Source organism: Megalops cyprinoides, chromosome 2 (assembly GCF_013368585.1).
Source record: "Megalops cyprinoides isolate fMegCyp1 chromosome 2, fMegCyp1.pri, whole genome shotgun sequence".
NCBI lineage: Eukaryota > Metazoa > Chordata > Actinopteri > Elopiformes > Megalopidae > Megalops > Megalops cyprinoides.
In genome coordinates this window covers 55,040,777-55,065,273 of record NC_050584.1, presented here as the reverse complement: position 1 = coordinate 55,065,273, position 24,497 = coordinate 55,040,777, and the positions used below count along the sequence as shown (strand labels likewise).

The 24,497-nt window shown below is 39.7% G+C and overlaps 1 protein-coding gene across 2 annotated transcripts in view; it reads right to left on the bottom strand.

Moving 5' to 3' along the window:
* nr5a2 (nuclear receptor subfamily 5, group A, member 2) overlaps positions 1-24,246 on the bottom strand; it is a 51,211-nt gene extending 26,965 nt beyond the window's left edge. The window contains exons 1-5 of one of the 2 annotated variants that reach the window (XM_036521296.1): positions 24,180-24,246; positions 21,047-21,178; positions 18,084-18,202; positions 15,095-15,236; positions 11,808-12,454 (exon numbers count right to left, since the gene is read on the bottom strand). In XM_036521296.1, coding sequence (XP_036377189.1) covers positions 11,808-12,454; positions 15,095-15,236; positions 18,084-18,202; positions 21,047-21,178; positions 24,180-24,240 — 1,101 coding nt within the window. In that variant the 5' untranslated portion in view covers positions 24,241-24,246. Of the gene's footprint in view, positions 1-11,807; positions 12,455-15,094; positions 15,237-18,083; positions 18,203-21,046; positions 21,179-21,292; positions 21,669-24,179 lie in introns of those variants that run through there. The other variant, XM_036521297.1, reaches the window with a different exon arrangement.
* Between the last annotated feature and the right edge of the window lie 251 nt (positions 24,247-24,497).

The window sequence follows — 24,497 nt, the reverse complement described above, 5'->3', positions numbered from 1 at the left end:
TGCTCACATCAAATCACAAGGCCTTTTATTTATTTTATTTATTTCTGATCCGCTGGAACCCTTTATTTATCTACCATAGCATTTTGCTTGTCTGTACCCCTGGCATTTCTGGCTGCCGTTGGAGTAATAAGCATGCTGAAAAATCAAGCAGGTGGTCACCAGTGCTTCCAGCAGCCCCTCTACCCTGGTCTGCATTACCGGAGCTCTCCGTGCTGTTATTTCATCCCGCATAACAGTCTGATCATTCCACTCCCCTCATTCCAGTTAACACAGAGGAGATTGGAGGGACAGGGCGTCTGTTCTCTGGGAAAGGTTTAACAGAAAACAAATGCAAAAGCAAGAAAGTAAAACAAGTTTCTTTGAAAAAAAAAAAAAAAAATCCCGTCTCGGATGCTTCGCCTGTCTTCACCTTACGGCATACGGATATCTGACAGAAATGTTACAGTCCATGATGATACTGGCTTTCTGAGCATGTCGAAAACACAAAAGCAACTTCACTGCTCATCTGTTAAAATCAATTCATATTACTAGTGCAGTTAAATGACAATAAAAAAGATTTGCTGTGAAACCAGAACAACCGCACCAAAATAAGTTATAAAACAAACTTTGCTCTCAGCCAGAGCTGAGGCAGACAGATCCTTTTCGTTCCGTGAAATAAAAGCAAATGGTATTCAGCCCTCCAACTGGGAGGATTTAGGAGTCCTCATAATTCACTGCACAGGTGTGTGCGGTACCAGATTAGTAAATGCAGGCACTGGGACTGCCGCGGTGAATGAGAATAAGCAAGACCTCTCTGCGGGAGGCCCTGATTGGCTCCACAGGGTCAGCAGACATCAATCTGGTTTTGAGCGCCGGGCAGCGGGCGCTGGGAGGGCTGGCCTGATGGACTTCCCAATCGATAGTGCTGAAGCATAGAGATTGATCAGTTCCCACGGTGACCACATTAACTGACTCCAGAGTCTAACCCCTGACCTGTGCAACTCAGCCCAATTCAAAAGGGCCCCCGCTTTCACCACAGTGAAAACAAAAGGTGGCGGCCCCCTTATAGTAACAATTACCCATACAGCTCCGCTGTCAGTTTCGTCCTTAATATTTATCAGCTTAGCAGTATCTGTGTCTCATTGATTTTTTTCCCCTACACAACTACATACTCTGTCCCACCTAGGTGATCACTTCTTTGACAAACAGTGATGTGCATACAAAAAAAAATACACTTTTGTTAAATTTGGCAAATGCTTTTACACACCACCTGTTTTACTGTGCCCTACAATGGTGACATAAATATGTCTGTCATAATTTCCTTTTTTCAAGGTCACTGCAGTTTGAAAGAAACACTAAAGAAATCTGGATACCTGAGCTGAATGTATCTATTGCCATTGCCCTAGAGAGCAGAGGAATATACCAGAAGATACTATTCATCCATAACACAAATAATAAAGCAAATTTTTAAAAAGATGCTACTTCCATTTAACAGAAGGCTTTGGACACTGGCTCACTCTCCCTGTACAATCCACATGTGTTCACCAAATGTAACTGGGAGAAAAATGGTCTACTGAATGAGAAGGGATAGTTTAAATTTTCAATGCAAAATTATCAGAGGAAAAGAAAAAGGATAAAAAATGTCAAAAGGAGTGAAGTCTCATATGGCGAGGAAGATCCCAAAGAATCAGAGCACTGTCGAAAATACAAAAAGCCCTTTTTTAATAGGCAGAGCAAACAGAAAAATGATCAGTGTTAGCAGAACTCAGGTCGTTTCCAGCAACCACATGTATTAATTTTTTTAAGCAATAACAGTGTGTGAGAAAAATACTGATTTTTTTTCTTTAATTTTCCAGTCTTAGAAGATTTAAAGGTAAGCCAAATATAACTTAACCCATTAGATCTTTGGTGTTAAGCATTGTGGTTCTTCAGATATACGCTCGTAATAATTTGAAAATGGCCTCTGAGCCTCCATCATGGGATTTGAGGGCTTAAAGCTAAGAAGCTATCAACTAATTATCAAAAAAACAGGGCAGGCTAATCAATTATTCAGATGAACATTAGGCTCCTAATATACATGAAGCCATGGGAGCAGGATTTCCCTGAAGTACCCCCGAACCAAAATACAGTGAGAAAATAATGCTTTCCAAATGTGAAATGGGTTCTTACTGTAGACGGGAAGTATTGATCTCTCCACAATGTGCAATCTGCAAGGCACTGCTCTGCATTAGCAGGGCATTGAGTGATTTCTCAAATTCTTTATTTTATGCATTGTTTTATGTGAGTCTGGGATTTATGGGCTTCTTCATTATAAAACGCCAGCGGTATTTATGTGTTCTTTTGACGCATTGATAAACATGCAGAAATGATTCTTACTCTCGCCAGTGGACGCATGGCCAGAGAGGCCGTGGTATATGGGTGTAGGCTCTCTGTCCTCTCTCATTCCTGTATTATTCAGGCTGCGAGATACAACTACAGCTCCACTAAGTGCTACAAAGATGCAGAGCGGGGAGCATTTTCCTTTGCAAAATATCAAGGTGTGGATATGTGGATATTGAAGGCACTCCATTGGGTGACAGATTACAGCCAGGCCTTGGTTATACACTAATGGCTAAAATGAGGAGAATACATTCATGACTAGAATTTATCTTTATTCTGCGAGCACTATGAAGTTATACGTTTCACATGTGTTAGTGCATAGTATGTTTTGGCATTGTTTATATATTCAGCAAGCAAAAGGAAACCAATACCCATAAACAACCTTTGTCCCTCTCTCTTCACATGCCATTCTGGTGAGGAAATCAGAGTTTTCTCCACAGCCAGCCTACATACCAAACGCAGGGTATAAAAAAATACTGGAGGTAGCTATGCACTTCTTGAACAATGCGTCCTTCTTAACTTACTGACATAACTTGCCACATAATTGCAAAACCACTCTTAAATTTCTGTACCAACTCACTGCCTCCTTTTCAAAGTTTCACTTCCACTGTCAACACGTCTCCTTAGTTGATTCTCGCGGCTGCGAAAATTCGGACCTTGAGCCGAGTTAGAATAATTTTTCTTCATCATTGTTTCAGAGATCATGAAAACTTCCCTTTCATCCCCTTCAGGAGGGTGTGCGGTATAAGAACACCATTGTAATACGTAATATTAAAAAATAAATCTCTGTATGGAAACGTTTATCAGAGGGCCATGCCAAATGGTGTTCTGGGCAGGCCTTCAGAAAAAAAAAATAAAGATGTAAAATGGCCTAACGAACAGGTGGCTTTGTCCTATTTTAGAAACCGTGCTAAAGACATTTTCTGGTGAAGGGCCTCGTGAATTTTGCCCATCGTAACTCCTTGCATATAACGTTACCCATCTGAAACACATATGTCATTCATCAAAGTGCAAATCTAATCACACACGTTGACTAAATATAAATCCCTTGTAAGCTTACACTGCAAGCTGTCTGTCTCCCAGGGTCCACTGGTTATCTATTGTCTTTTGACTCTTTCAGCGAGCCTCTGTCAAAAATAGACAGCTGTAAATAAGTTGCAAAAATAGACATTGAAGACAACTGCTGACAATTACTGACTGACTGCACTGACACTACAGCAATGGCAGATTAAACATGGGAAATAAAGGCCAGGAAACACACAGAAGTTAGACAGGGCGCTCCTTTTTAAACCAAGGGAGAATAAAATGCATACTATTAACTTCTAGTGTAGCATGACAGTAAGTGCTGTGCATTCACATTAGACCTGGCTGGATCTGAACACGGCCAGAATGAACCGCCATAAACACCTTACCTAAAGAGAACTCAGAGTATACACACCAGTACTAACACTTATCTTTACAGCTTTGTGATAAGACACTTCCACGTGAGTCACTAGACAAGGTATATAAAAATATTCACTTGAGATCATAATTTCTACACGCTTCTGTTAATCCACGACAGCATTGTTTTGTGAATTAGAGTAAAATAGAGGCACAGCGGTAGTGTGAGGAGAAGCTGAGAGAGTTCCTGCACAAACTCTTATTTTAATATCTGGTTCACAGGGGTAATCTGGGTTGGAAAGGAAAGAAAATGTGTGTTTTGTATTCTACAGTAGAGGCTATAAAAAAGGTACACAATTGAGTTGATTTGTTAGCATGCTGTCCTCTAAATCATGCTGCAATATCCACTTTGTTTACCAATTTTTCCCCTCCGCCCCGCTGATTTTCCACCTCAGAACGCCACTGCAGAATCATGGCCACGAATAGAACAAGACACCATTAACGGCTCCATCCTGCATCCTGCTTTTATTAGGCGCTTGACCTGCCAATCAAAAAAGGCTTTTACTCTAATCATCGATAAACGAGCTTTACATTTACCGTGTTTTTCCAAGACAAGTGAGACTGCTGATGAATGTAAATTCTACAGTGCAAACTTTTGGGTTGCAAAGAGGGGAGGGGGGAACAGTTGTCGTGGGCGGAAAGAGAACTTTTTCTATTACAACTTCAAGAAGCAGTTAAAGAAGGCCACGTATCTTGAGCGAGACACAGCATAGAGGACTCTGCCAGGATGAGTCTATCAGCTCTCGGCCAGGAACTTGTAGTTCATGACAGCCTTTTATCCCTCATCAAAGCAACAAGTGGATGAACAGACTCTCTGGCTAACACTCCTCCTTCATGTCTTCATGTCTCTCTGTAGAATTTCAGACCTTAAATCTTTCCTTTTAACAAGTGCACACATTTCCTTCCTCTGGCCACTCGAGTCTCAGGGGTGCAGGACAAGGCATTTGGAGAAACTCCTCTGGGCGGAGTTCAGGGCAGGAGACAGACCAGGCCGACCAGACAAACCAGGCAACAAGTTATCTCCACTGGTCTAATGGTTGGATCAATTTAGCACAAGTAGTTCACTGCTGCTGTGAAACCCGAGAGTGGTGCGAAAGAAAATGAATGGTAATGCAATTGATGAAATCACACATTTGCACTACATCTGCGTTAAATCACACATTTGTAGCATTTCTGCATTATGTCATTATTTTGCTGGCTTTTCTAGCCAGTCTTGGATACTAGAAATGCATTACTCATTTTAATTCTACACAGAGAATACTGGCAGATTTAATTTAAAAATGAAAAGTTTTTTTAATGGAAGGAGCCAAATGATCACTCTCCTTGCCTCTGTGTATACCTCATATCCAAAATAAAATTTACTGTGATTCAGTGTCTTAATATACAGTATATCTTAATATATATTTTAAAATGACATACAATTACGCCTCGCTGTATAAAGCTGTAATGACCAAAAAATGTTTTCCCCTCCAATGCTGAATTATTTATGAATGAAAAGGAGCCTTTGTGAGTCTCCTCCTGCAGTATCACCTCCTGATCAAACAGATACTGTTACCACTGAAATAGCAGCCTTAAAAAAGCACCCTGCCAAAAGGCCTGCCTGGAGCCTGGGCCAGAGACTGCAGGAGGGGGAGAGGTTAAAGAGAGCTCAGCAAAAAAAAAAATAAAAAAAAATGTACAGGAGCAGGCCTTACGAAAACTCACACGCCATCTCCAATTGTGGCTGCCGGGGAAGGGGGGGTATCATCTATCAGTGGACAAATGCGGGGCCGAGAATGCTGCTCCTCAAATGAAATAATATATCTTTGAAAGCCTATGCCCGCAGTAGGCCTAAAGCCCATATATCAAGCTAGAGCGGCTGGTGGATCCGGTCCAGGGCCATTAACCTCCCACCTGTTTCCCCCTGTCCTTCACGACGCGCCCCTGCCCTTGGTGCTGCTCCGGTCCCTTGTTCATCTTCCACCGCGGGCGCTAATGTAAAGCAGAGGGGGCCTGCGGAATAATTCAAATGCAATGGACCAGGGACACAGTTACAAATCTCTGCCAGCCGTGCAGTGACTCACACGCGCAGTTTGTCAGAAGTGTGCCGGGTGACCTCAGTGACAGCGCCGGGGAATATATATGGCCCGCAAGTTCACAGATCACACCTAAAACACCTTATTAATTTCTTTGGTTACGGGGTGTAAAAATCATAATCAGTAACCCGCACCTTGAAATTGGACTGCTCGTGATGAGGTGTGAATTTTACAAAAGTAAATTCATGCAATATTCATGGGAAAATAAAATGATGCGCCACAACTGGCACATGCAAGGTATCCTGTTAACAAAAAAAAACAAATCTATACATGTTAAACAGAAAATGTCTTATACACAAACGCCACATCATGACATTTGCCACCAACGATGATGAGGATTATTCAAACGCAAGAAATTACATTAAGGCATAAAGGCAGCTACAGAGCACCGAATCACTGTATACGTTGGCGATATGGTTTATTTAGAACGGTTTCATTTTTCCCTCCTCTCAGCTGAACACCGGCAGGTATTGGTGGAGCCGAGCACACAGCGGCACACACACAGAGGCGCAGAGTGTGCAGGCTGGCAGAGTGTGGAGTGAAGCGCAGAGAATGGTGAAGGGTAGAGAAGTCTAGAACATTAATGCTAGAGAGCAAGAAAGCAGACAGCGGAGCATTCTAGAACACAGCGACAGAGAAGAGAGAGGTACTAGAACTAGTGATGGAGAACAGAGAGAAGAGAGCGGAGGCAAGGGCAGTCTAGAACATGGTCTTGGGCAGCAAAGTGCAGAGATAGCAAGCTTCAAAGGGATATCAGACTGCAGAGTGCAGGGATAGGAGACTGCAAGGAGGCAGGCCTGGTTCTTACTAAGCCATCTCTGGATTCTGTCCTCCAGCTGCTTTTCCAATAAGGCCCGGGCTCACTGCTGGGTGCAGGCTCAGGAACAAGACCTAATACAGTCTTCCTCACTTAATGGCTGGTCTGGTATTGTCATTCATGCTACTATTGAAAAAAAAAAACAAAACTGTCCCCTAACAGCTATGAAAGGATTAAAATAACTATTGGAGCCATATGTCAAGGCATTGTAGGATTTGCTCCGTTTGGTTTTATCAGGTCTAAGAACTATATCTGTGTGTGCATGTGCGTGTGTGTGTGTGTGTGTATGTGTGTGTGCCAGCATGCAAAAAAATCATCCTTTTAGATACAACACAACATAATATGTAGGCCCAGATTAAGACATAATGTGCGATGTCCACCACTATGAAGTTACTAGGCAATATTTTCAAAATTGCATCTTCTATGCATACGACATTAGTCACAAAAAAAGTAACACTCACTCAACTTTGTTATTCAAAGTTTAGGAGAAAGGGAACCTTCGGCTAAACCGAGTGTTGTTTTGACGGGCTCACAAAGAGTTACGGAAAAGTACTGAATTAAAAAAAAAAGGACAAGCGGCAGCAGAAGCTCTAAAGCACAATAAAAAATATATATTTGGTGCACGTCTCAATTCCATCCTATTGTGTTTGGAGGCCTGGGGAAAGCTTGCCGCATGCATCCAATGCGGTAAACAATGGTGGAGCGCTGAATGCAGAGACGATCTCTCTGGGCATGGAGCACTCCCTGCATTCTTCCTAACCCCCAAAACAATTGAGCGATGGGAAGAGCTCCGTGCGCTCCACCTCCACAGTGACAGCGGCCGCATTGTGCGGAGCACATCTGTTTCCCCCCACTCCCGCGGAGAGCGACGCACTGCAGGCCAGGTGCCGCCGCTGCGCGGCCCGCGCTCGCACGCGCTTCTAAGAACGGCGGAAAGAGCCAGACGTTTGTGTTTGTCACTTATTTTTCAGAAGGGGTTCGGTATCAATCATAACAGTCCTTCTGCCAAAAAAAAAAAATATATATATATATACACATGTCCATGACATTTTTCAGAGATTTGTGTCTTTTGGATAGTGGTAGTTTAAGGAAAACACAAGTTTTTGTACTGACTAGTGTGTTAGATTTTAAGTTATTTTCATGCTTTAAATTTAATTTACACCTTAGTGTACTAGGTTTGGGCAATCATTTACAGTCTCCACAGTCCGGATTTTTCAAAGCTGAAATGGACTGAGACAAAGGCAGGGCATATGACAATTAACGGTGAAATATCAAATCTAAAGCATGAAAAGTAGCTTTTGTAATTTTTTAAGACACATACTCTTTTAATCTTTTGTGTGTTACGGTACACCCCACAGAAAACAATTTAAAGCTCTTTTTCTTTTAGAAAATGCATAATGTCTGGATATTTATGATTTGTATAACTGGGTCCAACTGGAAACCAAATCTTTAAACACTTTTGACAGATGTGTTTTTTTTCCCCAGGTCTCTTACGAGCTAAATTCTTTTGTTCCACTAAGCTATTAATAGAGAGTAGATGTAGGTGTATTTATAGATACTTAGGAGCTCGGCCTTTGAGAACATTTTACTCATTTGTATTTCCTGTGTTTATACTTGCCTGCCCTCATTTTTCATTTCATGAATTTCATGTAGATATTAATGGAGAAACAAAAAAACTGCGATGACAGTATTGTGCTGTTGCAGTATGTCCAGAACTTCCAGGAAGCGTAAGATCACACCAATCCTTGGCACGCCTGGAAAAAATGCTTTAAAGAAACTTGGCAGAGAACTAGCTTGAACTGTCACCAATGCTGAAGTATTCAGTCATCTCCACAGACTGCGATAAGAACACATTAACAGAAAGCTGTGACTGTCTCTGCCCTGATGGCACCACACACCGACTGCCCAGTTGGTTTGTGGGCCTAAAAAATTATCCATATGTTATTGCCCTGTGACAAAAATTTGTGTGATGCAGGAGCCACCCATAGAATAAAGCACAGGTATGTTCCCTGTTAGTCTATGTCCACACAACAGCAGAAAGAATGATCTTAGTTGAATTTTCACTTCTGGAAAAAACTAACTTACTAACTAACCTTTATTTTATTTTGAGCTACTTTAACCAAAAGGTATTTAAATGCATAGGCGTACTAAGAAAACAAGTCGTCTTATCAGGAAATTCAATCAAGTGCTTTTGCTCCTATGAAAGATTTCATAATGAATTCATGACAGAATCTCTTTTTATCACACCTCATATTTTACACTATTATTAGGTTTAAATTAATCTAAAATAGCAATAAATCCTTGATATTAGCCCGTAATATCAGTAGAAATACTTTGATTGAAAGAGCTCTGTGACTGCCCTGCCACTGTTTAGGATTTACCCATAAGCCCACAGTGAATCTGTGAGCTTGTATGTGATCAGTGCTACTCAGTGAAAACCTACTGAGGGTAATTTAGGGGACAGTTCTACATGCCTGAAAACTGCAAGAATCACAGTACAGCAGACCATTTTCCCAGTGTGACAGGGCTGAGGTGGGCAGCTGTGCTAAATGTCAGAGGGCAGATGTTTGAGTTAGGCCAAACTCATGACGCAAGAGAAGTCAGGTCACTACATCAATCCACCATGATGCCCTACATCTACCAATCACATCTAGCTGACTGAGAGATGTGGGGCACAATTCATGTTTGCTGCGACATTATGATTGTTAATGGGATATCTGTTAAAGATCATAGGATGTGGATTATACTCAAGTGTAAATACCCAAGGGTTATGATACTTAACTCTACAGTACAACAGTATTCCAAGTGTTGAATCTGAACAACGGGATCAGTCATATGTCTGCATATGACAGAGGTATCCATGTCTGCAATTAAATGACTACAAGGCTACTTTACCTGTTTTAATTTCAAATAATTCTTTAGTGATGGCGTAACACACCACATACAGTAAGCAAGCCAGCCTCAATATCTTGTAACCTTTAAATACAGAGGCTGAAGCAACCATCGCAAAAGTGTTCTAGTTATTTAGTTGTTGATCAGTCACCACAACTGTCCAATCCTGAATCTTTTCGGCCTTTCCTTGTTTAAACCGAAGGGGCTTTACTCTGGATTTTCTCCTATCACCATCACTAAGCTTTCAGCTTAACAATAGCTGTACAAGTAGCGACTAATTGGAACGGGGGGGCTCTCCAGAGCTCGCAGATCAGTTTTCAGACCTGTGCTTTTGTAGGCCATTTAGTAAAGAGACCAAGCAAAAGTACCTGCAATTATGTAGTCATTTCACAGCATTGTGTTCTCGCATCCCACAGATACACCCTTGTCTCGTTTCAGAAACCCAACAAACCAATCACATGGGTGTTGGAATTACTCCCCGCACAAAGGGTAACATTTTATTATTTCAACAATGAGGTTCACTCGCAAGTAAATCAAGCTAAACAGATAGTCATTAGCGAAACATAATGACATTTTAGACTGAAGTGAGGGTGGGCAAAAATTGTAAGAGGATTCGGGTAATAACTTTGTGATGAGCTTTGTAAGTACAGTATGTCACACTTACAGGATGGCCATTCAAAATAATTATAAAAAGAGATCCTGGTTCGTATAACCACACCCACTTCATTTCATAAGCGTTGAAGTACTGTACATTATTGCATGCTAATTTATTAATGAAAATGTCAGATAGGGATTTACTGTATGGTAAATGTCAACATGCATTTATAAAGCTCTTCAAAGGAAACAATTGATATTGAAAGGACCATACAACAGAAAAGCAATGCTTTGAATGCGGTGTTGAAACTAAAATGTTGCTTGTAGAATGAATAATATATTGTCCATGTTGAGACTGTTGATGAAAACATGAACAAATGGCCTGGAGCTATGAAACTGATCCAAACAGCAGACAAAACAGGCGACTCAGACTCATCCCATTCCGTTTCGAAACGTTTCATCGGTGATCTCCACGTTAACCTTTTCACTGAACAAATAAAGCTCCCAGCGCAAATTACGTTATGCGTGCGTACGCTGGAAAAACCGGCCATCCTCAGAGGATTGAGAGGGAAATTATCAGGTTTTCACAGGACGGCTTGCATGCAGGTTTTAGGAGTTGCTTTGTTTAGGTAGGGGACAGTCAATGATCTGATTAAAACTCACAAAGGAGAAAAGATAGAGATGATTGTGCCAGCCCAACTTTACTTTGGCTCACGCAGTCATGGCCAAAGTTTAGCTAACGCATCCACCCAATGTAGAGATTTTCCAAACTGCAGTCCCCCATCAGTGCGTAGAATTGGAAATGTTTCTCTCACTCATTATTACTCTGATTCTGAATGCCATTGTAAACTTTACAACAGTGGTAAGACTTGATATGTTACATTTCACTTTTGTTTCATATATATTCCATAACACCTAAAGATATACTACGAAGAACATATGAAATCTCAGAATTTACTGAATGCTTATGGTGTAGGCAAAAGTCTCATTTCAAATGTTCATGCTGCAAAATATTAATTTGACTGTTTGCGCTTCTGACACACGAGGTTCTGATGAAGTGGCTGAGAACCAGGGCTGATCCCCAGTACAAGAGGAGAGTTTTAACAACCTCAAATTATGACATATAATAATTAATATATATAATATTGACACATACACATGTACTGGTAGCCATACTTTGATAAAGAAAGGGATAAATGGACTTCTAAGGAATGGGATTATATTCAATCCCATAACATTACATACTTCAAATAAATAAATACCCAGCAGCAATAAGAAGGGTAATGCTAACTTGACATGCACTGACACAAGAGGTTAATTGTCAGTTATATGTGTATGGAACAATGTCCTAATAAAACGTGTAATTTTGTACATCATTAAATATGTTAAAAACATAAATACTTTAACTGTACATAGTTTCAGTAGAATAAAACTTAAATTTAACACAATCTAAATCCACAGCATGCAATCTCAGCCTGAATCCTTACATGTAACAATTTAGCAGCATGTTGCTTAAATAGTAAAATTTAATTCAGTAATTGTCATACAGTATTTATACTTGTAGCACATAAGACTATAAATCCATGCAATGTGTCAGAAATATAAAATATAAATTTTTATTTGGCACATACCTTAAGCTCTCTGAAGAATATGCTGCTCCTTGCCCACTCGACAATGGAAAACAAGGTCTGGTCGGCCATTTTGCACATAAGACCAAAGGTGTTGAGTTTCTCGTGCTTGCCCCTGCTGGCCTGCTCCTGCTGCAGGTAGGCCAGGATCTTGGCCTGCACCTGGGGCTCGTCAGGCTCGCACTTCAACAGTTCCACGATGAGGTGGGGGAAGCTGTGTGGGGAGCTGGTCTGGTACGAGTCCATGTAGGGGTAGCCCATGAGGGACTCGGGGGAGCTGGTGTAGGGGTCCGGGTACTCGGACTTGATGGTGCGGCTCTGGAAGTGGCTGTAGGCCTGGTAGCCCTGCAGACCCCCGTGCGGGGGCATGGTCATGCTGATGGGGGAGGTGACGAAGGGGCTGCGGTCATAGTCTGTGGGGGGCAAGGCAGCGTGGCTTAGAGGTAGGCCCTTGGAGGCAGAGTGGATGTTCTGGATGGCCGAGGATATCGTCAGGTCCGTGGGCACCGTCTGCATCACCTGAGTCATGGCTTCGATCTTGAGTCCGTTCGCTCGGATGAGGGCCTTCTTCTGCTGTTTCAGAGCGCGGTCCCGCTTGTACATCGGGCCGAACTTGTTGCGGCCTCCCCGCATGCGGTCCGCCCTCACAGCTGACAGACAATGAAACAGGAGAGGAGTGTACATACGCTTATGCCAAACACACGAAATCGATTTTCCTAAAAGAGGCAACAGCAGACTGACCTTTGTCAGTGTATTGTTCAGGATAATAAAAATTGCTTGTTAAAAAAGTCCTGTGGAAGCTAAAATCTGATTTTAGATTCCTTACCAATCGCCAATTCTTGCACATGGTGAGCTGGTATAATGAATATTACAGCATGTGTGTACACAACTGTAATTTGGACAAATGGTTCTGAGAGCTAGTTACTGATTGACCTGGGCCAATCAATGCCCTGAACCCATATGAAAGTGAGGCATATGGAAAAAATATCAGAGGAAAATGAACACTGAGCCAACCCTGAGAATGAACCCAGACAAAATAAACACCAGAGGATAAAGGGAATAATCAAATCTCAAATGGAACCAAACAAAATCAGATTCGTGCAACCATTCTCACAGAAAATAACTGAAAACAGAAACATGGAGCTGAGCATAGCAGACCGTCTATGAACTGTGCCATTCTGAGGCTGTGTTTTGCTTTTTCTGCGTCTGGGGTGCCTGTTAATTATTCATGCTTAATTATTTCTCTTTTATGCTGGCAGAAGAGCCGATGTTCTCCTGCGTGGTTGGCAGGTGGACGATCGGGGGTTTCCACTGGCTCGTCTCCCTAGTGGTCACCAGAACCAGTTGCGGAGCCAATGGTTAACATTATGGCTTCTAATATCGCCGGAAAAAAAAATAAATAAAAAAATAATAATAATGAAATCAAATCCAGCTCAACAGCTGCCTTGGGAGTAATTTTAATGGTCTCTGTCACAGCAGTGTCTGTCATTGCCACACAGATCTGAGGAACCTGGGAGGGTGTCTCGCAGAGACCGGCTCCACTGATGGCGAGGTACATCCACCCAGGAACCTCAGACGGCCCTACGACACGCACAGACCGCCGAGCCGTCCGCTGGAGGTGAAGTTTGGAGCTGTTTTATCTTGGGGATTAGCGTAGCGTTAAAAATTTATCACAAAACCCTGTGTATCCATTATACATTATTGTAGGGACTTTAACTATTAATGATTCTGAGCAACAAGGTAATTAATGAGCTGAAAACTAATAGTTATCCCTTTTGGGAAAACACAATTAGGTCTGGACCTGCGAGTCAGATCATGAATACACGGTTTGGTTACATTTTTTTTGAGTCTAATTAAACAAGGTTATTTACATGCATGTCATACAGATTTGTCTGCAGCTGAAAAATAAATAATTAATCTCTCTTTGCTGTTCTCTGCCTGTTTTTACATTGTAAGACTGCCCAAGTGATAATCCTTGCAGACTACAGCCAGTGCATTATTCAGTGATTCATTCTGTTTTCATTTACTACAGTGTGTAGCTAATCTGAGTAAGTGTTTTATAGTAGGAGAGCATATTTATGACCCATACTGTAGCTGGCAACTGATATCCTGTTTATCATGTCTAAAATAAACTCTTCATTTCAGGGATCGTTTTAACAAATGTTGTTGTTTACACTGATTATCCTCATAAATACAACTACAACAAATCTGAATCAATCAAATTTTATTAACTTTATGAATGCTGTGATGCATCCAGTGAACATCAATTATAGTTTCTCATGGAAGGTTCAAGGGTATTTTCTAAAGGTTCCTTATTTGATTCATACCCTTCATGACTGTGTCTCCGAACAAACTAAACCAATGCCATACCTATCCAGTAAATTGGGAATCAACTAAAGCAATGAAAATTACCCACAAAAGGAATTTTCTGCGGAATGGCATAATATTTATGGCCACATGCTTATGTCAGTACAGACATGTGCCATGTCCTATCAGGGTAAAACATGACATGCTCTTTAATGTAGACATGTGTCAGTTTTTCTGCGCCCTTTAGATATTGTGGTCTAAATCTTTACTGAAATGACCTCAGCTATCTGAGTTTAATTCATCTGTACATCAATATACAAAATGCATATTTATTCTTTGCATTCACAGCATGTTGCATAAATTACATAAATACATTTAATATGTGAAAATCAACACTTACAGACTTTAATCAGCCTATTTAATAGATTACCCTCTTTAATTGATGTACCCAATATAGAAATATATATCTTTTTAATATCTGGGTAAAGTAATTTTACATGTTCTCACATCCATTCACAAATAAATAAATATTTACTCTGAGGCCGTCACAGAGAAACGATGGAAGATTTTCCTATCCTGTTCTACAGATCACTGCAACTTTCAAAAACAAAATTCACATCCCTGGATCTAGCTGTCAAGCCACTGCGGGGCCTAGGGTATCCTGTTACCAACATATAAAAACAAATCAAAAGAAAATAAGCTCTAGAATGACAGCAGAGGAAATTCTGCCCTCCAGCAATTCACAATTAATAGTAATTTATTAGATTACTACAACAACACCATTTCTACAGGGCAAAAGGAAAAGACTTCAGAGACCATGTGTGAAAAGCAAAAAAAAAAAAAAGTGTTCATTCTGAGTGTCAGATACACAAGGTTTCTTTAGAAATGTATTTTCCTGTACTGTGGCAGGTTTGTGTCATTTCTGTGTGTCCTTTAGCCAGGGGCACGAGAGGGAGTAACTGGCTTAATGAAAACATCCTTACCTTCCAGTTTCATGCCAACTGTGAGACACTTCTGAAAGCGGCAGTAGGGACAGCGCTTCCTTTGTGTTTTGTCGATTTGACAGCTCTGGTTCTCTATACATGTGTACCTCTTATTGTTCTGAACTGTGCGCTTGAAGAAGCCCTGTGGATAACATGAATTGAGATGTCAAATTTACAAAATACAATACAACACGCACACACACACACACACACACACACACACACACACACACACACACACAGGTACGCACATGCACATTCATACACAGACATTTTATCAATGACACGCCTGTTGAATATGATACATGTTCATGCACACGATCTATGCCATGTATAAAATAAAGCTTTATTTAATAAAAGATGAAGTTAACATTAGGACATCCAATGCAACTAAAAACGATTACATTTCATGTTTGTCAAAAAAAATGTTTGAGGATGTCCCTAGATGGTTTCAAAGTAATGCCACAGAAGAAGTGATCAGGACAAACTACTGTCCACGAAAAGTACAGTAAGAATGAAAATGATAATAAAATTGAGACACCGCTCAGAATACAGGCTTCTTTCAGAAATATAGTCTCTGTAGGAACTGTACAACTTTTCAGCAGGAATAACACAATACGAGAAAACATTCCTTCATAAACATTCCTGAAAGTAAAATCTTTGCTTTGTACAGCCCTTGCCGACAGATGTTTTTTTTTTACTTAACACTGAACAATGATAAATAGACAGACATAATATAAAGCAATTTGTTTTACATATACACCTGTAGAGTTTAGCAAAACATGTTTTGCTATATATTTTAAACCAATATACAAAGTATAACTAATTATTCATGGGCATGCATAATTACCATATTGACATTGTGTCATATTGAGTGGAATAACTGTACATAAATCTATATGATTGCACTATCATGCCTATCAGAGAAATCTCATGATATATTCCAATTAAAATCCATTGGCAACAAGTTGGTCAGAAAGAAGGCACACAAAATGCAAATTCAAAATGACATGAAATATTTCACTGATCATACATCCTAAATGTAAAAATGTACACGAGTCTCATTGTGGAACTGTACACATCCTGTCCCCGTACTGTCACTGTACCTACTGTATGCACTTTTGTAAGTCGCTTTGGATAAAAGCGTCTGCTAAATAAATAAATGTAAATGTAAATGAAACAATATATAGGTCTACAGGTGAATGTTAACTGTATATAATATCGGCATTCTACACCTGTGTAGTTTCAAAATGTCTTCAGAATTTTCCTATTAAGTATCATCCTGCGCTAACCTCATGTACGGTATGTCATGTTTCAAAAATATGAATAAATCATTTCAATAAGTTATGTCCATAATTCAGATTTGCAGGATTGCAAGATTTTGCAGCAAACATATCTGAATTTATTTACTTAGCAGCAGAAAAAAGTAGAGAGGACATTAACTTGCTCCAGACTCACGCCACACAGAGCACACATACACTTACACCAGGCCCATTTAAAAGCAAGCAATACGATATTTTATTGAGAAGACGAAATGAATAAATTTATTGCAGCTTTTAAAGTCTGTGCTGGTTATGACTGTTTCTTTGATTGTTTTCATTTGAATTGTTAAATATATCTCTACATGTCACCTACAGGTGTTATATTTCTGTAGCTGACCCGGATGTCACTGAATGTTTCTTTAAAATGTTTTTGCTACATTACTAAAAAAGCAAAACATGAAACTATTGGACAAAAAATGAATCCTTTATTTAATTTATAGAGGTGACTGGTATTATGCGCCAAAGGGTAATAACACTTCCACATGCAACAGATGGAATCTGTTGGATATAAAAAAATACAATTAGCTACCATATTCACAATTTAGTTATGCCATAAGTGGACATTTTAATTTTTAGATGACTTTTCCAGTAATCAGTTGTCATTGAAGGGCAACAGTAAATGTTCCTCCTTACTTACATATGATTGTGTTAAAACTTAGAAGTAAAACTTCAAAGAACAGGCAACCTCAGTCAGATAACCTGGCAACCTAGAACTTGACCTCTTTGACTTATTGACTAGGTATTAGACTTGAGGCCATGCTTTTGTAACAGGAAGAGCAAGAGCAAGATTTTGAGGAGGTCAGACACTGTGCTTTCACATAGATGCAATACTGTTCACTTCAAATAAAGTGCTATACACACCCCTTCCTCACCCTCAGAGAAAGAACAGTGGTGTAAACTGGCAAAAACAAAAAAAAAATCTCATTTTTCCATGTCTGAAAGAAGTGTCTACATTCAAATAACTGTCATGAAAATTACGCTGTAAAATCTGTTCCTGATAAAATGATTCTATTCATATGTCGTTGTGGATGGAAAAAATTCCGTCACACCATGATCAAATGAAGGCTGATTTCACCACGCCACCATCATAGTATTACACAACACTTTTGACCATCTTTGCCATTATAATTAGCAATAACACCAACAATACTACTACTACTGATAATAATAATAATAATAATAATAATAATAATAATAACAATAATAAATTTCCTCTTTATCCAGAGTGACCAACAATGCTATCTTCCATACAGTTTTACACACGCTCTAACAGGTCCACTTATACACTACTGGTGCTACAGAGGAACAACTGCACATCGCCCCCGCGCGAGACCTGAACCACTCACCCTGCAGTACAGTGCCTAGTTCACTGACCTCTACTTCACATCCTGCCACACCTCGGACCTGTTAAATCACACTCCTCCATCCTGAACACGGAGTGGACTAATCAGGTGTTAAAAAATACATAGTTTGAGCCTGTTTTCTATTTTCCTCTATGTATGCCACTTCTAGAAATCACTGGACATTTTCCCTCTGTGGACAGTAGACTTTTCAGGAGAGAGTGGGTATTCAAGAAGTGCAGGAGCAGCGTTAAGCTAGCAGCAGAAAAGCAGCACTGTACCAGTGCACACAAGACTCAGGTGTAAGGCAAGGAAAGCAAGACTCACCTTGCAGCTCTCACAGGTCAGCAGCCCATAGTGGTATCCAGAAACCTTGTCTCCGCACACAGGACACATCTCATCCAGGTCTTCATCGTAAGAGTAGTCCATCATTTTAAACTGTGGGGCTGCAAGGCATAACACACCTATTAGCCAACGTCCATCACAGTGTGGAAGTGTGCATCCTCACAGCCCTTGCAAACAGGATGCCTGTTCTATAGGAGTCCCCATTATGCCCACACAAAATCCCTGCACACTGCCTGATATGACTCAGACTCATTTCACACACTCAGACTCACTTCACATGTACAGTTGTTTTATTGTCTGTCTACAAATCCATATGGATATACCTATATTGCCATCATTTGTTGAACATCCACAAACCCATCAAAGGAGCAAAAGCACCCACCTTTAGTGCGGTGCCATAGAAGAATAAAATGGCACTGTATAAAAATTAAAAATACACACATTTAAATTCCTGAAAACACGTTTTTTTATTGCGATGAGTAATACTGTCCTGTAAGCCAGTCACAGACAGGGCAAACATCTCTTCAGCACATCTTCATAAATATTCAGAGCACTTTGTGAATTGGTCAGGAAACAGCACTAAATATTTAAGACTTACATTAAAGGGGAATATTGCAGCTGTCAAAGAAAACCATATAGCCTGTGGTTATTTTAAAAACTGGATATCTACAGCTCATTTCGAGTAAATTTATTAAACGTTTTTCCTTTTAAAATGCTGCTGTAAACTGATTAACAAAGTCTAACTCCAAAAGTCAGAAAAGGAAACGTGGAGTTAACATATCATATTGTTTGTGCTTAACAGAACAAACTGAACAACGTACTGCGTTACACTGTGACGTTTAAAACGCTTTTCTTCTTTAAAATAGTAAAATTGCGGCACTGAAACTGTCACGAGATTTTACGGTAAGAAAACAAGATAATATTATATAATAATATATACGGATGGATTTCACTATTAAAATGTGTTGTAGGAATTTACAACTTAAAACTGGACTTTTATGTCAACGAATAAACTTGTATTGCCAGGAGTACATTCGTAGTCATGATGTGTTCATTATAAATTTGTGACAAAATAGCTAAAACGCTGGTACATAATATCAAAAGACACACACACACACGCACGCACGCTAATGAGTAAAAATTCAGTAATGATTTTACATTTAGTGTTTTATGACGTGGCTACATTTGAAAATAATTACACCCTTCAACAACCGTGCATGCGTAAATGTGCAATACTGAAATTCCACTTCAAATACAGGCTATTCAACAAGTGCTAGTACGTTTGAATATCTCGATATAAACGAAGTATAGACTTGATTAAATTATTATTCGCATAAAAATACAAATTAATGAAAAAAATCTAAAATACAATACATTCATAAGAATTTATTTTGACTGTTTTGCTAAACGTGTTTTAACAAAATATGCAGATATGCACTTACCTCGGGCCACTTCAAATGGACACAAAAAGTTAACATGGCATCCCGTTTTCATTTACTTTGTATGCTTTCACATGTTTAGAAATACATGGGCACACTCCATATATAAAAGCTATAAACGGGTTTTCCAAAGACGTCATAAATCTGGACAGTAAAACAAAACAAATCACCTACGGAGATGCTGAACCAGGTTCAGACATATGTCGAGGAAGTAGTTTCACCGGCGGTGGAGGTTTTTATACACGGGTGCAGGGACACGTGCTGCCGGTTTATAACCTTCCCATCTTAGAAAGTTGTCAACAGGATAGAACATGAAAAAGCAAAACAAAACAGACTCTTGAGCCCTTTGATCTACGTGTTACGCTGAAATTCTTAAAGTGCGCACATTCTTGCGCCGACACTAAGAATATGGGATCATGTACTATAAAGTGCAGTACTTTGGGAGCACCTTCTCTGAATTTACACATGATTCGGGAAACGAGTGTAATACTAAGAAAGTAAGATACTGGAAAATACAAAATAAGATAAAACTGTAAAACGAAATAGCTTTGAAGGTAACGTTGAAAGAAAAGAAATAGCGCAAGTTGGGATTTTAACGTATATTACCATTTCTTTTTAAAAGCTGCTTTTAACACTGTTACAGTTGATGACAAATACAAATCTCATCGTAAAACATTTTTTACAGAAAATAACAACAAATGCCAAATGAGGTACATGAAAAATTGTGATGTTGTTGTAAATTTTATCCTGTAATTACGTAGTTTACGATACAATTAAATTCTCATATTGGGGTGAAAACAATAAATTAGATTTAAATGAATTTGGCCCTTCACAGAATCGCACTTTGAGTTTTCTCGGAAAAATGAGAGCTTACTTCAAGGAAAGATATTCAATGTAAATATTTCCACAGTCATAGGATAACGACGTGGCAAATTAAAAGACCACTGCAGAAATATGCCATTGTACTGCTGGGGCCTATGTCTGAACAACCACATTTAAATTCAACGACAAAATGGTAAGCTTTACCTAATTCATTTAAATGGGTAGGCCATTATTAATTGAGGCAATGCATAAACACTGCACGCACATTCTTTGTGAAACAAAATCACTCATGTTGCGCGGCTATCAAAACAGATATTGCTTTTAATACTTTGGTCTAGCAAAGCGTAAATGTGCGCATTAGAAACAGTCTGGCGAATTCCGTATCGGATATCACATAGTATACCTAATTTCAGAAAACTAAGACACTGACAGCAGTACAGCATTGGCCTTCCGCCTGTGCTTAGATAGCCCACGTTGTTCGCAACTGTCACATTCCTCTGTCCATAAGAACGGTATGCCAAATGAACAATGAACCCTAAACAAAGTTTACAATGAAAATCCAGCACCAAGTTTAAACGTAGCAACAATCCGCATGACCAGCATTTTTTCCGTTGTCCTCCTACATAATCACGGACAACTGGAATCCTACACGATAATAGCATAGAAAGCATTTATATCCATTACCTTGCATGTTTCCTGGCATGTGCCCCTGTTCCCCATGCGATCGAGCGAGTCCCAGAGATTCCGTCTCGACTTTGGGCAGCATGACAGCGCTGCAAAGCTCAACTGGAGTCTCCGCTCCGTCCGGAAGGCCACCTGGACGCGAGAGGGACACCACAGATTCTCACTACTGAAGAAATGTCCTCCCAAATCCTGCGTATGGCTCAACTCAGCGGGTGTCGGTTTGCCTAAAATAAAACTGCTACATACCCGACAGTTTGTAATAAAAATCGGTCGAAATATGAGTTCATTTTCCAAAGTGATCTCTCGAAATGTAAAATATAACCCTGGCAGACTGAATAAAATACGACGTTCTCGTGCTTCAAACCAACAGGTAAGATATAGCACGTTGTGGTATCGGTGTTCTTTCTCAAGAAATAACGGGTCTACAGTGACATGAAGGAATTAAGAAAATGGTTCGTTAGATTAAGAGATCATCACGCCTCGTGCGATTGTTTCGACAGCTCTCTGATCTTCTACTGCCCCTTCGATATTTCGAGCATTGGTCTATAAACTGGAGTTAGCGAACTGTGAGCAACTTTAGGGCTGTGGAAAAACGGCCCCCTCTGTGCTGTGTCTGACTCTATCTGTGATGTGTAGAGATCTGAAGTTCAAACCTTTCCCAGCTGCCTTGTTTACTCCTCACTGACACCGCTCTCGCCAATCAGGGTGCCTCTGGGTGGTCTGACATCACGCTCTTTCGCCAATCACGTGTGAAGACAAGCAGCATCGCTTCAACCACGTTTCATTCCCCCAAATTACAGCTGTTAAAGAAAACTAATGATGGACTTTCAAGACTAGGAAACAAAGGCAAACTGGAGGCGATGCAATTGAATATAAAGAGCATCAAAACCTATGAGTGGTCGTCCACTGAGGCGCGCGCAGATGTACAGGAAGGTATGGGAAGTTTGATGTGGTAGACTACTGTACCATCACTAACATCACTAAGTGTTTAAAAACGATCGTGTTTGTAATGGATAACATATGCTCAACATATGTGCTTAACAACATAATCGTTGTTTTTTATCTGATTGACAACGCGCAATTAAATGTCACGGTATTACTTAAACAACCTCTTGTTTATCATGTCACTTATTCTGCATTTAGATGTGCGGGTGACAAAGAGAAACCCGACATTTGCCAGAAATTAAATCTATAATTGTACTATAATAAATAATTAGCCAAATAAATCGACCTCGATGATTAAGCAATTTAATGAAAACAAGCATAATAACGATATAGCCAAATATTGTTAGGCTACTGTAATTGAAATTAAAGTAAATTATCTGACTTGTCACTGTGGTAGAGGAGTTGCACACTAAATCACAATCAAACTTTAAACAAATATGGTTTGATGTAGAGTCATTGTATTTTTTCGCTACTTATTTTGAAATGATTTTACCGTACTATGTCGGTAACTCAAACAGAATTTAGAAACACTGCATACCACAAACACTGATGTTATAGACCGGTACACTTTCCTTAAGACTGTACCTTACTTAAACACGATTCTCTCTGTATTTATAATTTACTCACCTCGCGTCAACGGTCACTATATTCACATAATACCTTATTTGTTTGCACGAACACACACACACAAACACACACAAACACACACACAAGCAAAAACATGTGAGACAATTACATTTTTTTTTCACTACAGGAAGGTTTAAGGATTATAAGAAATATATAATTTTAGTGGGCCACTGCATAACGCTCTGCACTAGGTACTGGGCGAATTATGAACCGTCACTGCTGGACACATCTGAAAACTCTTCTGGATTTGAATATGTTATGTCGCACTACGGTCACAGGCGCACAACACACAGTGGACAGACACAAGTACGGTGCATACACGGCAGCTACTAAAATAAGTGACCACCAAATATGCTTTCTTTAAAAGATTAAAATGCAGTATTAAGTTTTAGAATACGAGTTAGGTTACCTGAAATAGATCATTTCGAGCCACCAGTTAAAAGGCAGTAAAAAATCATATTGCGTTAATAAACCTAAAACAGCTACAGGTTAAAAAAAGATTTTTTTTTTAGTTTTGCCCACTACAACCACTTCATTTTCAACACACGTGCTACAGAACACAAAACAACAAAAAAGAAAATTTAAAAATACATGATCAGCTGCGCATATTTGCCTTGCATACGTATAGATGTACGTATATTAATCGCCTCGCCACTCCTTAAATTTGAAAAAAACAAACAAAAAAAAAACAATAATAAACCAAAATTTTACATTAGCTTTATCTGTCTAAACAAAAAAATCTTTTTTGTCCTACGGTATTGAGGAATCACTGACACCTACAACACTGAAAGGTTTTCCCGTTAACCATCGTCATAACGCGAAGGAAGATGCAAATAACGAAAGTACCTTTACAATAACATTTGTAGACATACATGCCAATAATCAATATGACAACTTATTAACGAAGCTGCTCGCATGCATTATCCCCCCCCCCCCCCGTCTCTCTCTCTCTGTCTCTCTCTCTCTCTCTCTCTCTCTCACACACACACACACACACACACACACACACACAGAATCCAAAACGATCAGTTTAAAACATACGTTTTAGACATATTCGAGAAGGTTGCATGTACATGCTCGATGTTCTTTCTCAGACCTCTTACGTGTGATGTCTACCTTTTATACGAATAGATAAATTACCGTACTCGGTGAAAAGTCATTCACATTCTGAACTTTACTAACAATTAATTAATATACATTAATATATACGTTTTAAAACAAGATCTCGCCCAGTTAAGATATTTCTTGTGCGGAGGTATTGTACATTTTCTTGTACGCTTTAAAATTAGACTACATGCATTAATTCATACATACTGGCATTTTTAGTCGCATGTCCACACATTCCAGTAAGATATTAAGATAGTGTGGTGAAATCACAGTTTTCCTCACTTTAATTAACAAACAGGGACGAAGATATACATATTAAATAAAAGAAAAAGCACATTAATAACAAGAGCTACCACAGGTGTCTTTGAAACGAATTTCACCTGAGCTAAGGGAGCTTCAGATTAGCAGAGGGCATTTCACAGTCACGCGTTACAACTCACCGGCTACCACTCACCTAGCTCTGACAGATCTTCTTTGGTGAACTCCTGTCTGATACGCTCAGGGCTTAAAGACATTCTCAATTCGAGATCCTCATTAGAAAATGCATATAAAATGATTTGTGGAAAGGTATGTGACCTTATAACTTTTCCATCCTTGGTGTGAATAAAAAAAAAAACAGATACCATCCACCTAGCTTTGAAGACAAGTGAAGTCTCTCAGGAGATTACATACCCCTCCCCCCCACACACACAGACACACATATACTATCACACTCACAGCCATGCACGCACACACGCACACACACAAACGCGCTTGCACACACACACACACA